At 44.6% G+C, this 18,962-nt stretch overlaps 1 protein-coding gene across 1 annotated transcript in view; it reads right to left on the reverse strand.

Annotated features, from left to right (window-relative positions):
• CREB3L2 (cAMP responsive element binding protein 3 like 2) overlaps positions 1 to 18,962 on the reverse strand; it is a 96,556-nt gene that overhangs the window by 30,191 nt on the left and 47,403 nt on the right. Inside the window, exon 2 of the mRNA XM_090287562.1 lies at positions 6,265 to 6,481. Coding sequence (XP_090143688.1) covers positions 6,265 to 6,481 — 217 coding nt within the window. The remainder of the gene's footprint in view (positions 1 to 6,264; positions 6,482 to 18,962) is intronic.

Genomic DNA, 18,962 nt, shown 5'->3' on the forward strand with positions numbered 1-18,962 from the left:
AGCCTTAGTCCAGCCCTACTAAGCTTTTTTGTTTCCCTAGGAAGAAGACTGCAAATAAGGAGCAAAGCAAGTGAATACCTGGCCTCCCAATGTAATTACACAGGAACACGAGTAAGAGAGTAAATCGTGAGGATACCTTCCATGCATGAGACACAAGACCCTGTCGTTCAAATACAAGCTTGTATTCCTCAATCGAGGCATAAAAATAGCCCCAGACATTCTACCTTTTACTTGGATGTTTCTGCTTATCTCTTTATAACCTCCTTTTTCTCCAAACAGAAGACCCTGCTTAGCATCTGGTTAACACCCTCAATCGTGGCGAGAGATGCCTGGGCTGAATGCAGGCCGTCTTTCCGGTAGTTAGGAACGCTGAGTCCACATTCCTAGGCCTGGCTCCTGCGGTTGCTGAACCACATGAAGTTCTTTAGCTCGAGTGTTTCAGAAAAGTTGACAAATTTAGCCCTGAAGACAGATGACTCCTATGTAATCTTAAACCAGTGTTGCCCAATCTTTTTGGGGGGGAGTCATAGACTCTTTTGAGAATCTAAAAAAAAAAAAAAAAAAAAATTATGATATGCTCTCAGCAGAAAAACTGACAAATGTTGACAGTCCAAAATTTTGTGTACAGTTTTAGGGGTCTACAATCCATCTGAGGTCCACGATGGATACCAGTATGAACATCTACATCTGCCCTGGGGTTCAAGGAGGAAGGGAGAGGAGGAAGAGAGAATTAGCAGAGAAAGAACAAGGAAGGAAGAAGGGGGAAAAAAAAGAGTTAGAGTGGGAGAGAGAAAGAGAGAGGAGAAAGGGCAGGAAGAGGGAGAAAAAGAAAGAGAAAAATCCTAATAAACTTGGACAGAGTCTCTACTCAAACTGCTGATCTTATCGCTTTGTTTCAGGCTTAGCAGCAATTATAGAAGAACTGCATTTAATCTAAGTAAAAGTGGACAAGATGGCCGATTCATTGGCTTTCCCAGGTATAAGGAAATACTCACTCACTACCCATCACTAGAAATAAGAACTCCCAGTTTTTCTTAAGCTGTTTTTCCAAAGCAAGAGGTAAAGAATATCAACTTTCATGGGAATGTCAATTTTTAAATGTGTTGCCTAAAGAACCATCCACCTCCTCCAATAGGTAAGTGATCTGCTAACAGACAGGGGTCCTTTTGGACTGATCCTCCCTCAAGGGGGATGCAGAATGGGATTCAAACGAATAAAATAATTCTGTTCCCCAAAATGCGGCCATCCACAAAACTCGGAGAAACAACTGATGCTAAGACCTAGACAAAGCTTTCTTGAGCGGGTCCCCCATCCATTCAACACCCCCTGTCCAGCTGGTTACTTTCCAAGTTCGTGATCCCCTACTAATAAAAGTGCTTTTGCAGGCACAGGAAGGTGGGCTTCCCTCAGAGAAAACTGGTCAGAACCATTCCAAAACATATCCGACATGCTGTACCTGTTCTCAGCAAGTTACCGGCACAGCCTCTTGCAGCACCAGATCTAGAAACAGAACAAGGTGCCAGCTGGATGTGAGCTTTGGCCCAATGATAAGACAGGCTCCCTGGAAAAGCTGGACTGATGAGGCCTCCTCACACTAACCTAGTCCCATAGGGGGCAACCATGAGGTCTGTTACATTGCATTCATAGTGATTAGAATTTAAAAACAAAGAGATAGTAAACCTGAAACTAATATAATATGGTAGGCCAACGGAAACTGGAAAATACTATTTTTTTAAATTGTACTCTCCAAACCTTTCACTACAGTAAAGTTTATGATATAGCCACAAAATTAATAATAATAATTATTATTATTATAACAATAATAATAGTGTTACCACGGAAGAGAAAGAGACCCTGACCTTTTGGAAATCTACTTCTTTCCATTCATTTCACCAGGGATCTTTTCCATCACCACTGTTTTCACTCTCCTCAACGCTTCAAGGCCCAAATAAATTGTACCTCATTTACGCAACTTTCTCTGTGATCGTCCATGAGCGTGCTCCCTCTCCTCTGAGCTTGTACAGCCTCGCTTCCTTTTGGGACATCACTCAGGTTCTGTCTGATGACGTATTCAGGTACCTGGCATTTTCACGGGGCTCTGAGCTACCTACAGGCAGGATCTAAGTTTTACCATCATGGCCACAAGCATCCAGGTCCGTGCCTGACACACAGTCGGTGTTCAACAAACGTAGACTTGAAGGGAAGAGTCAGTTGGCTAGGTCGGTTAGGCCATCTCTAACCCGCGCTTTCTAGAATGGCAAGGTGGCAGAATGGCTAATTCCACAGACGCTAATGATCTGAATACAGTATAAGTAACATCTTGTGATCCCACTCCTGCCACAGAGCCTCTGCACCTGCTGTCTCCTCTGCCTGGAGGCCTTTTATTGAGATAGACATTTAGTTCTTTCCTACACCTCCTGCTGATCTTCGCACAAATGTTACCTTCAAATATAAGCCTATTCTATTTAAAATGTCAACACCTCCACCCCTGCTACGGTTTGAATGTTTGTGTCCCGCAAAATTCATGTGTTGAAATCCTAACCACCAAGGTGACGGTACGAGGAAGTGGGGCCTTTGGGAGCTGCTTAGGTCATGAGGTACGAATGGGGGTTATGAGGATCATAATGGGATTCGTGCCTTATAAAAGCTCTTTCTGCCACGTGAGGATGGAATGTGAAGTCCACAACCATCCTGACACCCTGAGCTCACACTTGCAGCCTCCAGAACAGTGAGAAATTAATTTCTGTTGTTTCTAAGGCACCCGGTGGGTGGCATTTTGTTACAGCAACTTGAATGGACTGAGACACCCACACACACACATGCACACCCAGGAACTCCCTATCCCTTTTTCCAAATTATTTCTCAGTATATTTCTGATCATCATCTAAGATACTACATATTTTACTTTTAATTTCTTATTTTCTACTTCCCACCGCACATCCTAGAATGTAAATGCTATGAAGCAGATATCTTTATAAATTGTATTTACCCACGAATGCTTAGAAAAGTCCCAGGCAGTTTAAGCACAAGATGAATACCCAGTAAAGAGCTTTGGAATGAATTTTTAAAATGAATCATAAAGCATTTCTAAAGTGCCTGTTTGTATTTGGCACTGATCCCATATAAGCCGAGAAGCACCGCTGATCCAATACATGCAACCCAGGGCCTCTGCCCAGTGAGGGGGCGAGCCACACATGGGGGAGCAGAGCAGGGGTCCCCCCCAAAGGTGAGGACATGCTCCAGTCTTCCAGACCTTCTCCCTGAACAAGTCAAGAACCAGTAGGTAGATGAATGGCTGTACTGTAAGGCTCTGATCATGTGTGATAAAGGAGTTCAGACGCGGAAGAAGTCACTTTAGAGATATCACTGCAAGGAGAGTGGCAGTCAGCTTCTGAGACATCCCCTGGGCATCATGTCCTTCTGGCAGTCACATCCTTGCACGGTGTCCTGCCACAATGAATCGGGGCTTCCCTATGGAGCTGATGGAGAATTTCCAGGTCAGGAAAAGGATCTCAGCTCCAGCCTTGGTGTCTTGGATCCCTCATTCTTCAGAAAGCGGCAGTCATGCTGTGGTGACAATGAAGAAGCCCCATGGAGAGGACCACGTGGAGAGGAACCAATCCACCAGCACCAAACTGCCCACGATATGAGTGAGCCACCTTGGGAGCAGGCCTTCTGATCCTGGAGAAGTCTTCAGGGGACTCTTGCCTCAGGCAACATGTGATTCAGCCTCGTGAGTGACCCTGAAGCAGAACCACCTGAGTGAGCCGCTCCTGAATTCCTTATCCACAGAATTCTTGACAGATGATACATGATCATTATTGCTTTCAGCCATTAATCCTGGGAGATTCATTATACAGTAATAAATAACTAATACAAGAGACTCTGGAAAGGACTTCCACACAGGAGGCGGGGCTTGAAATGAAGGCATCAAAAAAACTGTAGACATGATGGGGGGTGCAGGAAAGCGAGCATGGGGGAAACCATGAGCAAAGGCAGGCACGGACGCTACGCAGAAGCCACACCCACACAGAACCTCAGGATGGGAACAAATCTAAAGGGCGCTTAGTCCAGCCTTTCAGCTAATGTTAAAGTCCATTCTTAACATAGTGAAACTAAGGCGGGGATCGCATGCATCTGTCTAAGCTAAAACCCAGAAGGAGGCTCACTTCCTATGATTCTCCTCCTCGTAGTGACACAAATGAGGGGTAGTCAGTCGTGACAGAGACCGCATTCCTGCGTTTGAATTGAGGCCACTCCTGAAAGCGTTAATAAGAGCTGAAGGAGGAGGAAGAGAGAGAGCAGGAGGAGGGGGAGAGAAACGGGAAAAGGAGGAGAAGCAGGAGGAGGAAGAGAAGGAAAAAGAAGGAAGAACAACAGCAATAACCACTCGACAACAACAAAAGAAGGAAGGAGGAGAGGAGCGAAGGAAGAAAACACTGATTCATTGAAATGCTAGGTAGTGGGCATTGTCATAAGTTCTTTCTTTATTTGTTTAGATTTTATTTATTTATTTTTATAGAGAGAGGAAGGAAGGGAGAAAGAGAGGGAGAGAAACATTAATTGGTTGTCTCTCGCACACCCCCAACTGGGGACCTGGCCTGCAACCCAGGTATGTGCCCTGACTGGGAATCAAACCGGAAACCTTTTGGTTCTCAGGCCGGCACTCAATCCACTCAGCCAAGACTGTTGTTAAGTTCTTTAAATACATCAACTCCTTTTACTCTCACAACAACTTCCCATCCTCAAATTATTTTAATTCTATTTCCTCCCTTCCTTCCCAAGAGACTTCCCCTCACCCCACTGTCCTGATTTGAGGTAGAGAAAGTGGGCAACTACAGAGAAGGATGAAGTCATCATGCACCCAACCTCTTGTCATGAAAAACCTGACAATGTAGTTCAAGTTCCAGCAGGGTTCAGCAAAGAAAGAATCCACTCACAGATCTGGGGCATTTCCCTCACTGAGGATATAAAGTCAAATTTCCTGGCCTGCCGATCAGGATACCTCTATTCAAAGGCAGAACGTATCAGAGGTGGGAAAGAAGAAAACCTTTCCACTCCCTGTCCCAAGAAACGATGCTTTACTGGCCCCAGAGTTAGTTCTTTCAGAAGCCAGTAGTAGATCTAAGAGCCCCAGCTGGAGAAAAGGTTTCGCCACAAAGATAATGCCCTATTTGAGGAAGTAGGTACAGGTATTCACCTTTAACCAAAGGGAAGCATGAGGAAACTTGTTCTGTAAGGAGTCACCTTCAAAAAATTCTGCCATATGACCATGGCTGGGGTGGCTCAGTGGATTGCATGCCAGCCTGCAAACCAAAGGTTGCTGGTTCAATTCCCAGTCAGGGCACACTCCTGGGTCACAGGCCAGGTCCCTGGTTGGGGGCACATGAGAGGCAACCACACATTGATGTTTCTCTCCCTCTCTTTCTCCCTCCATTCCCCTCTTTCTAAAAGTAAATAAGTAAAATCTTTTTTAAAATTTATACTATATTTATAGTGGTTTAATGAAGGGAGGACACTGAGGTCAAGCCAGAGGAGGTGGAGTTAGTAACCATTGTCCCCCAGTGGCAGCCACCCGTGAGAAGGCATTTGCTGAAATGGGGTTAGAGAACACAGTTTTTAAAACTTACTTAAGGTACTAAAATAGCTGGTTATACCTCTGAGAAAAAAGAAAAACAGCAACAGAGAACATTAACTTTTAAAGGTATACATACCTCAGAGAGTTTGGAAGATAAGACACATACCAATTAAAGGCCTACAGAGTAATGGTCAAAACATCTTCACATCTATAAGACCAGGAAAACTAGAGCTTCGGCAAATGCCATCCCAACAGCATTGATGATGGACATGAAAGGGTCACCATCAAGAAAGCCTAGGAATGATCACCAAGATACCATATACATGGGGGTCCACAGAAGATGCTAGAAGTAGACTAAGAGGGTGCCCAAGAAGCTTCTATGGAGAAGAATAGTTGTACCAATTCTTTCTCATAAAAAGAAATGATGTGACCTCTTGCCACAATGAACTTACTGGAATTAACAACCAGACAGGCCATCCTGATTTGCAAGAGGATGCTTTGCAGCCCAATCCACAGGGCCCAAAGGCAATGGCTACCATTCAGTTACACCAGGTTCCCAGAGTACACAGTCTGGGGGCCTCTTTGTGTTTGCCCACAACCCCAGCACAAGGCTTCCCACAGAGTAAGTACGTGGCTAAAGGGGGTGCTCCAAGTCACAGGTGCCAAGGCCCCTGCTCTGCGCTTACCGTCATTGAAGCTGTCACTGCTGGTAGCGTGGGTGAACGGCGACTGGGCCCGAGGCTCCTCGCACAGGGAGTAGCTGTGCTCGGCCTGGATGAGAGGCGCGGGGGACGTGGGGGACGGCTCCACCTCCATGGCCACGCTCTTCTCTGAGAGGAAGGGGTCATTCAGGAGCTGACCCAGCACGTTCTGGGAAAACTCATCCAGAAGTTCCGAAAAGTGCTACAAGAAACACGGGAGGAAGAACTCAGTTTCTCTTAACCGTGATCTGACAGTCACGCACAAATTCTAAAGCACATATATCCCTGGAGCTTTCAATGAAGTCACTGATAGACAATGTCCAGCTGTCTATCATAGACTGGGCAGCACACTACCCCAAAGGACAGTGGCTTGAAATAACCCCAGCTGACTATTTCTCACCACTTGGCAGGTTGGCTGGGTGAGTGAACTCTTTTCTTCTGGGTTCAGTGACAAAACCATAGTGAGCTGGAAGGTTGGCTGGGAGCTGGGACGGGCGGGGACAGTGGACATCTGGGCCTTTTGCTCAAAGAGGCTTTCTCGGGCTTAGAGTCCTCCTATGGCGGTAGAAATGTTCCAAGAGGGAGAAAAACAAAGCTGCATGGCCTCAGAAGTCATCCATCATCACCACTCCCCCGACATCCTTTTGGTCAAGGTGATTGACAAAGGCCAGCCCAGACTTCAGGCGGTGGGAAGAGATTCCACCTCTTGATGAGAGAAATGGCAAAATCCCATTGCAAAAGAGTGTGGACAGAGAGGTTCTCATGACTCACTAGGGGCCATCGCTGTAACTACCTACCACCATCTGCACTGGGAATATTTTTAAAGGGCTATCCTGTTATTTACAGCAAGGTGCCAAGTTCAAAGGCATCAGAGGCAACTCCCCTCTATTCTTCCCACCACGACCTTGTTCCTCTCCAGTTTTTCCTTCGTCTCCTTAATTTCTTCTCATCCGCCATCTCCAGCACCACCAACCCCCCAGCCCCCACCATACCATGAAGATGACACAGGAAGGGTCTCTATGTACATTCATGGGGATCCCTATATCCCTTTTCCACTGTTTCACTCTGAAGAAGTTACAGCCCCAGCCACTCTCCCTCGCTCACAGGGATACTCATGGCATGAGGATCTGTAGAGCAGGGTTTCATAACCTTGGCACTATTGACATTTTGGACTAGATAACTCTTTATTATGGGAGTGGGGAGTGCATTATGGAGCACTTAGCAGCATCCCTGGCCTCTACCTACCCAATGCCAGTAGCTTTGCCCCTAGTTATGAAAATGAAAAATGTCTCCAGACACTGCCAAGTGTCTCTAGGGAAAAAAAATCATCCTTAGTTTAGAACCACTGTCATTGAGTACATTAAAAATAATAATAATTTAATTCGATTTAAAAGTACATTTTGACAATAGCTATTAGAACCAATTTCTTTCTTCTTAATGCTCCCTAAGTCACAGACTGACATGGGTCACTCTTACTGATGAAACCTTAGGGACATTTCTGGTATAGAAAAGAAATTACAAAAGCAGATACAGGAATGAGAGAACTGATTGCATATGGTGATCCTGGGGTTGGCCAGGAAAACAACTGGAATTCACACGGACAAGTCCAAGCGCTGAACTGAAGCATCAGTGAAGGTGTTAAGAAAATGAACACAATTTGGGGAATGGAAGGCAGGAGGTGACGAAAAACTCTAAGGCTGGGGTAGTTGTAGGACAGAACCTCTCTTGTAACAAAGGGGAGAAGCAGACACCACAGAGGAGGCCTTTGTGGGCTAGGTCCCTAAAGAGGAGTTGGATTGGTGGCTTTCACAGCAACACAAATGTGAGAAATGGCTGCCTCTCATCAGCACGGGATACAGAAAGGTCCCAGGACCTGGGCGCATCCTAATATGTGGGCTTCCGTCATCTGTGAGAGCAAGAGAGTGTGGCGGGGAGAGAGCTCTCTGAGTGCAAACACATTTAAAACTGAGAGGTCCTTAGCAACACCTAAGGCAAGAATTCACAAGTGCCAACTGTCTGCATCACAATTACCGGGAGAGTTTTGTTTTTGTCATTTTATAGTGAAATATTTGAAGCATCAGGAAAACAATAGAGAATAGTACCATGAATCAGTATGTACTCATTCCTTTGGGAAAATGCTATTTTCTCATGTTTGCTGCTACAACATTTTCTTCTTTACTCCTTTTTTTTTTTTAAAGAAATAAAACATGAAGAGATGGTTAAAACTCCCATACGATCTTCATTTTTCCTCCCAAAGTTAACTACTACCCTAAAGTTGGTGTTTATCATTCCCATCCACACTTTTATTATATATGTATGTTTTCATTGCATACATATGAATTTTTAAAACTTTACATAACTAATATACCTCACACATCCTCCTGCAACTTTATTCTCTCAAAAAAAAGATGTTTAGATTTATTCATGTTTATACATGTAGCTCTATTTCATTCATTTAAAATTCTGAATTGCATTCTATTCTATCCATTTCCTCCTGAGGGTTACATAAAGAGTTTATTATTGTGTGTGATACTGTAAAAATCATTCTCGAACATGAAGGAAATTTTTTTTAAAGTACAAATCCAGCGATCCACCTTCAGAGATCTCGATTTACTTGGTCAAAGGCGTCTATATGAAAACTACCACCACCCATGATTCTAACGCTCACTTCCATTTTTGAACCACTGAAGGTCTTCTGCTTTTCCACTCGCCACCCCTCTCCCTACACCATTTTACAATTAAGCACCTAGACGTCTACAAAGTCCCCAGATGTTCAGATGTGCCTGGGTCAGAGGAAGGGTCACGGATATTGCAGCGACCGTGAGTTAAACTTTAAACAGACACTGGGGATACAAAATCATAACTAATAAGAGAGCAGAAGCCAATGCCTTCCTTGACCTCACCATTTGGCCAGTGCTTCTCCAACATTTGTGTGCTGTGACTCGCCCGGAATGACTCCCACGTCGAGTGGGCCTGAGGCTCTGCATTTCTAACCAGCTCCCAGGGATGCTGTGAAGTCCGTAGTGAGGCGCAGCACGGCTTCAAGGTTAAGATTTAAAACCCACGATAACCCGAAGTCGGGGTCTGATTCCCTAAGCAGCTCCCCAAAGACGAACTGACTGGTTGGCTGATGCTAAACATCCTGCAAGTGTCTGACAGAGGTCCTTTCAAGACCCAAAGTAAGGAAACAAAAAGAAAAATAACTAACACAGTGCAAAATGCAAAACCAAGAGCTGAACCCCCAGTCGCTGCAATTCCAAGCCACAGTTCTGGCCCCTGAGCTACAACGTCAGCTCTGGGCAGCTGTGTGGGCCTTGCCCAACCTCTGGAATCCCATTCTGTCCCCAAGCAAGGCTCTCTTTGATGGCCCAGCTTTCCCATGCAAGTTGCCAGGCTGCAACTTGGCTGACGCCATTTCCTTTCTCCTGTGCAGCACTAATGAATGTTTCCATGAACACCCCCTTCATAACCAATAATAAACCTTCTCAAACTCTGCCAACCATCCCTGAACTCCCCCGACTTTGGATTTTGTAGTAATTATCATATGACCACACAACTTAGCCCGAAACAACGATCAGTCCTGAAGCACTCATTGTTGTTACCAAATGCATTATGATAACCTCCCCTCTGGAAAAAGAACCCCCTCAGAAGAAGGGACCGACTATGTCTGCCTACCCTGCACACCTAGGAACTTAGCAAAGTGGTGGGTAACACCCAATACTTCCCAGGGAGACGCTGGTGATTAAAAAGACATGCCCAGCGTGTCCCAGCCAGATGCTGTGACTCAGCCCAGCAAACTAGCCCAAGCTGCAGGCTCTGGGGCTCAGTAGACAGGTCAACATGCCCCTGCTAGGCCCGAATTGGCCCGTCCCTCAAGCCAGCCAGTGAGAGGGGGACTTATGGTCTGGGAGCCAAAAACCAGGAAAAGGAGCAAAGTGAGCTTCAAAGAGGCAGCCTTTCTAGATCCTGCACACACTTTAGCAAAAGACTACTCATGTGTACCCGAGGGTTATGCCATTTTAGTTGAACTCTTTTAAACACACGGCCACAATAGTGTTTTACCATTCTGCCTAGTAGTTTGGTCAAGTTTTATGGGTCTACGAAGTACTTTCATTGCTTTCTTGTCCATCAGTGCTCACAAGAACGCCATTGTCCAAGATCTCAGTCACCTAGTATGAAGAGACAGACCTTGAACTAGGGTCCACTTGTTTCAGATTGACTGAACGTCTCCACATTGTTTCCCTAAGAAAAAAGTATTTGAGCTTCATAATCCAACTACATGGAGAAGTTCTAGCAAGTATAAAACACGGTGCTGATACTGGTCATTGATGATGATGTTGATAGGATCCGGTGCTAGAGGACTGAGTGTGTGAACATGTTAGACTTTCAGAAAATGAACTAGGTGCTTTCCTATAAGGTAGCCATGTCCCCGTTTACTTAAGAGAAGACTGGGGCTCACAGTAAGGAAGCTCACTGCCCAGGGTAAAATTGAGATTCTGCCCCAAGTCTAGCCAGTTCCAAAGCTCATGCACTGTCCAGCACAGCATGCTGCCTCATTAAGTCAACCTCTGAAGCTGACATGTAGTGTACACTGGAGTTTAAAAAAAAAAAAAAAAAAAGAAAGAAAGAAAAAGAGATAAGACTTATTGATAGCCGATCCACTCATCCACCATGAACACATAGTTTTCACATTCAAGTGTAGAAACAAGCCAGGGCATGTTAGAGGAAGAAGCTCCTGGTATCAGTTCCATGGGACACCAGCAATAAGGAGGAAAATATTTACTTGTCCTTCGTGTATGGTTCTCAGCCAAAGGGTAACACCATAGCATCTCTAGGTTAGAAGAAACTTCCTCACCTACCTCACTGAAGACTCTGTGTCAAGGCCTTCTCTCCCCATTATTAAAAACCCAACATTTAATAGACTCTAACCTGGCCCCAAGAGTCCTGTCAAGGGTTGTCTCAACTTTATCCTCATACATGATACTCTCATTCCAACCCCAATGGAATTCCTTACGCCATTGTTGCAATATAGCTTTGGAGCCAGGCAGCCTTGGATTTGAACCCTGACTCCCAGCTGTGCAAACCTGAGCAAGAGCCTCCAGTTCTCACAGCCTCAGTTTGCTCCTCCTGTAAAGTGAAGATAATAGCACCAGCTTCCTGTTTTGAAGATTAAATTAAATAAGGCATGTAATGCACCTAGCACTTCACTGGCTCCGTGATCTTTTTCTTTTTAAAGCTCTTTAAAAAAAAAAAAACCCTACCACAATTAAAATGATAAAATGTTGACTTTTGCTAATTGCACACTCGCTTCTCACAGTTTTTGCTAGACTATCCTTTCATTTTCTTCTCTACCCATCATGAAACTAAGACAAAACAAATCTATTTCTTTCATAGTCGTCCTAGACAGATACGGATTGAATTGATCTTTTACTCCCCTGACCAACTCCAGCCCTTCAAATAAGTATTACTTAATTTGATGTTTTTACAGTTCTTTGATGTTTCATCACCAACTTAAATCATTTGTCATTAGGCCGTATAAACTATAACCCAGATGTAAACATTTTACCCACCCCTCCAAGCCGAGCACAGGGCATAGGACCTGTGCACTCACCAGCTATCTTTCCACCTGTTATCATCCTACAAGACCCCAGCCAAATAGCAAACAAACCCAAATTGGAGCCTCAGCCTCCCAACAACGACCAATGAGTGCAATCCAATGTTAAAAACATGCAGTATACCCAATCTACAAATCAGATAACTTAGCAGGAGAAATTGTTAACCTCCCATAAAGCCCTTACCTTGTAAAAACACCCGCCATGGATCTGAAGCATTTAAGCTTGGGTTTGCGGGTCATTAACTAGTTGTCAAATGCAAGGCAGGAGTGGTTTAGGATCTGGGTGGCCTCCTGCTGCTGACAGTTGCCCCAAGAACACAAGTCATGGGGGTCAGACGGGGAGGGGGATAAAGGAGGAAAAAGGAGTCATCATTCTTGAGCTCTCACCACTGGCTGCGTCAAGTTCCTAAGCTCTCTTCCTTGTCCACTCCTGAGGTTCACTCAATTCAACAAATGTCGCGAGCAGCTACTCCGAGCAAGATGCTGTGTTCTGTGAGTCACCTAAAAGGGCTGTCCTGGTCTTCTGTTGGCCACTGCACTCATAGAGCATGTTCAAAGCAGGGTTGCCCCCTCCCGGGGGACCAAACAAGCATCTTTTGGGCTGGAGCTAACTGAAGAGTACTGGACCAGCAGCAAGGAAGGGACACCAGATGCCAGCCCTGCCCTTCGTCCACTGCCACTCTACCTCTTCTGGACTCAGTTTCCTTGTCTGTAAAACTCTGTCTCTCTCCGTCTCTGTCTGTCTCTGTCTCTCTCTCATTGTCTGTGGGCAGTGAGGAGTGATGGTGTACACTTCGGACTTGATTAGTCATTTCTCACTTTATTTTTGATGTGAGGACCCTTCTGAGAATCTAATGAAGGCGTCCCACCCAAAAATTATGCCCACAGGCACTACACACACACACGGGCAGGATCCCAGGTGGTCCATCCGCTCCCTGAAGCCTGCTTGTGGTCAGGAGAGGATTCCATGGGTCCCCGGCTACATACTACCAGCAGAGGTAATAGTAATGACGCACAAATAGTTATAGGTCACGGATAACAACCTAGTCAGTGCTAATACCCTATAATTTTCTAAAATGTTGCAAGCAATATGAAAAGGAAAAGCTCGATTTAGGAAAAGGAGGGGAAACATCCTCTTTCTGCTTCTTGGGTTTTGGAGCTTTGTCCCTGTTAGCCTGCCTGGCAGTGAAGTGGGCCGAGTGCAGGAGGTGAGGGATTCAGAAAGCAGAGCCAGGCAGCTCCCTGCAAAGTGTGGGCCCAAGGCCCGCCAGGCCCCGCTGTCTGTGCCCCACAAAGATCCCATTCTCCAGGCCTGCTGCCTGGAAACAGACGGCCTTTGCTGCTGGCTTCTGCCTGGTGCTTCGCTCTCAGGCCAGGGAAGAAGGGCTTTTAGTGAGAAATTGCACCGAGGAGCCTTGCCCAAGAGCACAGAATGCTCCATGGATGTAGGGGATGTGGTGGGGACGAGCTGACCACCCCCAAAGCCTCCAAGAAAGGCAGAGAAGTAATTTAGAGGGCAGGCCTCAAATGTACTCTAGAAACCAAAGCGTCCCTGCAGCAAAACACAGCGCGCCTGTACTGTGCAGGACGGAGACAGGAAGGGGGAGGGGAGCGGAGGGAGGGGTCTGCCTTCAGGAATAGTGCACCTTAGACCTGAGGGGTCCTTCCCCCTTGTGTGTGCCCTGAGCATGAGCCATGCACACAAACCGCACAGAAAATGGCCAGATGCCCACCAGGAGGCAAAAAGGCAGCTTTGTCAAAACCACAAGAAAAAAAAAAAAAAAAAAAGGCTCACGAGTGAAACCCTATTACAGTAAAATTTCAAGGGAATCCATTTTTTTCTAATACTGAAATGTAGGTGCCTTACATATTTCTCTAAATAAAGAAAACTGGGACTGATACTTGGAACTCTATTACATAATAAGTTTGAAGGGTTTGGAGTTTTGGTTTTGTTTTGTTTTAAGTGATATTTGATTTATTGAAATTTCACAAGTAGTAGCAGAAATTGTTTTTTAGAGAGCCCTATTCCAAAAAATACATACTTTGGTTTGTGGTATCCAGATATACCTTTCTTTGGTAAAAGAAGTATATAAAGTAGATTAATCAAGTTATAAGAGCATTGGGGGATATTATTTAAAGAAACCCTTAAAATAAATCCATTGGTGGGGTATATTTGTTGTAAAAAGAATCACCCCTAATTTATTTATACAAATATGAATTTTTACATGATATTTGCTTCAAGGGAGATGTACCAATACCACTGCCTTTCAAATTACCTAATTTTTCATCATTAAAACAAGTAATGATGCACTTTTTCCAAAAGCATTCCAATCCTCAATGGTCTAAGTAGTTCTTCTTAGCTTAACCTGTGATGTGAAAAAAAAAAAAAATTCCTTCTTTTTCTTTTACACAAACAAATCAGTTACGGGATTAAGAGAGAAACACCCAGGAAATGCTCAGGGCATTCCCTCATAACATTCCAGGAAGGCATAAGCTAAGATAGTCATCGTTTGTACCTTCTTGGGTCCTACCCTAAAAGAACTAAAATCTGGGATTTTGCCATTCCAGAAAAACTTCTGACTATAATAACAGACACCCAGTCGTCAACTGATGAAGCTTGAAGCAACGCTGGAAATCCTCTGGGCCCACCCAGTCATTCTAATTTGAGAAAAACAAAGTCCAAGGTAGTACATGACATCAAAGAGCTGAGGGTTAACCTCTTTACACTGTAGGCTCTGTAACAAGAAAGACGGTGAGTGAACACAAGTAAGGACCTCCAAACAGACGACTCTCTCCATGGAATTCTCTGAATAGGATGCACGCTTTGCAACAAGACAATCCTACCTCTGAGCGAAAACCCAATGCCCAAGATGTCAGGACACCAAGAAAATGAAAGGAGCCCACCAAGTTTTCAGTTTTCAAAAAAAAAAAAAAAAAAGAAAGAAAGAAAAAACGGTATACTCCCTCAAAACCCTTCCTTTATTTATGAGTCAGATCTGTCATCAGAATCGAATGTCACACTGGGGAAAAGGGACAGTGCTTCACAAGGACCAGGCACCATCTGCCTTGTTGTTTAAATTATTAGGGAGTGACTCACTGCCAGGAGGCACCCTTTCATCCCAAGATAAGAGCAGCGGGGATCCTACAGGTTGCAAAACCGCATGCCCGGAAGGTTCTGGCTGTCAGCCACCTGGACTTTTGCTCCGTCAGATTTCACATGCACGCCTGCTCATGGAAGACTGGCCTGCTCAAACACACCGGAGGACGTGAACCATCCGAAGGAGCCTTTTATACACGGGACCCATGAGTCAGAAGGAGGTTTCCAACCTCCATCCTGACCGGCTAGTTAGCGACAGTGGATACTGGGAGCGGGGCACCCATTAGCTGTCTCCTCCTTCATGTTCCTTCCTCTTATGAAACCCAACCAGCTGAGGCAGCAGACCCTCTTGTACCTCCAGGTGCTACTAGAACCCAGGAGCTCAGCAGCTGGTCAGGACAGGACATCTGGAGACAGTGAGGAGAGAAAAACTACCAGTAAGCTTTCTGTTACCCCACCCTACCTGCTCTGCGATGAGCCATTAACTCTAGTCCCACCACTAGAAATGAGAGATCGCAGAGACAAGCTCCATTATTTTTCAATAAAGCACATCAGGTTAAGAGATGTTAACTGTCCTCCTCCCCCCTGCCAAAAATAAAGAAGCAAAATTTTATGTTTCTCTATTCACTTAGAACAACTCCTTTCACTAGGAGCTCAATAAATGTTAGCTGTTTTATTGTTATTATTACTACATGCCTAGCTGAAATGAGGACAAATTATTAAGCATGTCTCTTATCTATCAGCCAATTAACATTAAACAAAATTATGAGGCTCATAAAATACCACTTATTCTTAGTGATCTCATGTTAGATTTCTAGTTTGCTCATTTGCTTACCAAGGGGCTCAATGTTCAGTTCATTGATTCATAATTGATAAGTTTCCCTTTCCCCCTTTTGGAAACCAGACCCATCTCTCCAGTCTCAGGTGCCTCTCCCCTTCCCTGCAAGTCCCCCACAGATCGTCAACAACACCATCATACCCACATGTTTCTCGGTGCTCCTTCGTTTTGACCAACAATAACAATTTTTTATGCAAACCATCTCCCTCAAACTTTTATAAGAGAACTGGTCATAGCCGAACTGGATTGTCAATTTTCTACTTTGGTGGCACCCCCAACAAAAGGGGGGGGTGCCCCAAAACCCCAAGTAAGAAGAAGGTAAGAAGAATGAGATCACTCGGTGGGCAACTGAGAGTCCAGGACAGAGAACCAGCAGAAAGGGAAGAAAACTGAGCAACTTGGTAGTGAGAGAATGTTCTAGATGTGCTTGAGGATCCCTGACCCTGCCTCAGCGGCACGCAGCCAAATCTCTCCCCACCGATGCGCATTTCCAGGTTCTCAAGTCTTGCTCTGGAAAATCCAGATGCTCCTAAAAGTGTTCCTCTCGGCGTTTTTGCCAGCAGAGTAGTCCCTATCATCTAGCGACTGCCCTGCTCTTCCTCTTCATTTGAACTTGGAAGAATTAGAGAATGCCTAAGAACGGTGAAGAAAGAGGCCATAATCTTCTCTTTCTATGAAAGACTATATATAGAACTCAGAGCTGTTACGAGAAAAGGCAAACAAGATATTGTGCAGTCCTTCCGAGAAACAGGTGCAAAAAACACCTGTGAAAATGTGTTACTAAACACTTAATTGAGCTTCCCCACCCCACCCCCCACCCCGAAACAACTTAGAACAAGGCTTCTACATTTTTTTTCTCATGACTGGGCAGTGGTAGATAACTCCTTTTTGCATCATAAACAGGGAGCTTTTGCCTTCTGGTCATAGAGATTCTTTTCAGTTACCCATGAAGCCAGTGGTCTCAGGAATTACATAAGGTTTGAATGTAATAATAATGCAATGCCTTGGTGTGGGTGGGGGGGATATTTTTTGGAAAAGAAGTCAGCAAAACCGCATTAATAAATATAGAAGGAGCCAAAAGGGCAGCGGCTCTTGTAGTAGAAAGAATGCTCTATCTGGAATGAAATGATTTGGATTTAGACCTCACTCTTTCACACTTAGCTCTGTGACCTTGGGCAAGTCACAGAACCTGTCTGAGTCTCTTTCCTTACAATGTAAAATAAAAAACTAAGACCAGCTGGTCTCCCAAGGGCCCTAGAGTTCTGACATTCTGAGACCAGTTATTATATAGGCAGCCTAAGGGAATAAAATAGCCTGAAAATAAATCTTAAGCGTGAGTCAGTGTTCCCTAGAACTTCCTCTCTGGCCACTCCTGAGACTCTTTTGGCAAAGAACTAATTCCCCTTAGGGTGGCTGAGCAAACAGCTGGATAATACTGGCTGATTTCTGCCTTTGAACAGCTTGTCTGTGAGACAAACAACCAGACAGGATTTCATGAAAAAAAAAAAAAAAAAATCAACTTTTGCAGGTCAAGTATAGAAGGAGGAAATATCAGACTTAAAAGGTGTTGTACTGCTTTCCCTGACTCGTACCTCCTTATATGGACCAATATCCTTCTCGCCTCAGCTATGCAGAACCTCCATGAGAAATGAGGGAGAGAGAAGGGAGTAGACAGTTCTTGGAAAGCCCAGAAAAATTCCTGGCCATAGTTCCATGTCTTCTGCTTCATTCCTTAGATGAAACCCCAAGTTCTGATGTGGTTAGAAGGTCTCAACCAGACCATGTTGGCTGAGGTCAAAAGATAGTTATTGTAGGTAAAAAGATTCTTCATCAATTGGGATTGTCCTGCTGATGGCAGGGTCCTAAATGCTTGCAGCTGCCCCTCCCCTTCATGCTGACCACCAAAATGCTACCATGTGTTTCTAAAAGCGAAAGCTGACTTGCAATGTGTAGACCCGGCTGGATCATGAGGAATCTATACCCGAACTCAGGTTCTTTCCATGGATCTGTTTCCATCCGTCAGGTGAAATGTGGCACTATGTCAAAAAATTCTCCTAATGGCCATCTGGGTCATTGATTGTATCCCCTCCGGAGCCTAATGACGCACCCATATCTGAGCGCCCCTTTCCCTGTTAATCCTAATACTCTCAACATTTGCAAAGCCTGGGTTTCTAATAGGTTAAACCTCTAACTAACTTCTAATGTTCTGGGCTTGCAATAAACTGATCCTTTCCTCACCTTTGTTTGAACAGACTTTTGCCACCAGCAGCCCATTTAGAAGGGACAGGGAAAGAAAAACAGCAACTCACAAAGCCGTACACAGAGTCTGTACAGAAAACGAAGGGGCAGCTGGGCCACCTTGCTGCCTCGTGATGTCTGTAACGCGCAGTAAAATTAGTAAATTGTGCCAGAGCTAATACTCCAGTCTCAACAAAGTGGTTTGTTTGTTGGGGCTTCTAGCTCACAAAAGAGGTATTTAAAAACTCCACACGTAGCCTTGGAAACAGACCAGGGGAAAAGTAAACAGAAAGCACAAGCTTTGCCTGGGCGAGCAGCTAGCACTGTCCCAACGACATGAGGGCACCTAACACATGAAGACAGATGAAGTGAGCCGCGGGGGGAAACAACAGCATCACAACCACTTAGAAAAATTTACTGATCGAAGGTGGATAACCCTGACTTGATAGCTATCATATATCTATCTCTCTGAAACTTAAAATAGCCCAATTAAAATTGTCTCAATAAATTACAGTGTACCTAAGCACATAGCATTTTTTTTTTAAAGATTTCATTTATTTATTTTTAGAGAGAGGGGAAGGGAGGGAGAAAGAGAGGAAGAGAAACACCAATGTGTGGTTGTCTCTTGTACGCTCCTAACTGGGGACCTGGCTCACAACCCAGACATGTGCCCTGACAGGGAATCGAACCTGCGACCCTTTGGTTCATACGCCTCTGCTCAATCCACTGAGCCACACTAGCCAGAGCACAAGCAGCTATTTAAAATGTTATTGTAGAAAGCTATTTGTTAATCAATGTTTACAATATATATCACAATAAAATGCTCACATTGTATATCAAAGTGAAAATATATTTAAAAAAAACTAAATTCCCTGTATTTTCAATGATAAAGTAAA

This window comes from Furipterus horrens, unplaced genomic scaffold (assembly GCF_987537825.1).
Source record: "Furipterus horrens unplaced genomic scaffold, mFurHor1.1.pri manual_scaffold_9, whole genome shotgun sequence".
In the NCBI taxonomy this organism is placed as follows: Eukaryota; Metazoa; Chordata; class Mammalia; order Chiroptera; family Furipteridae; genus Furipterus; species Furipterus horrens.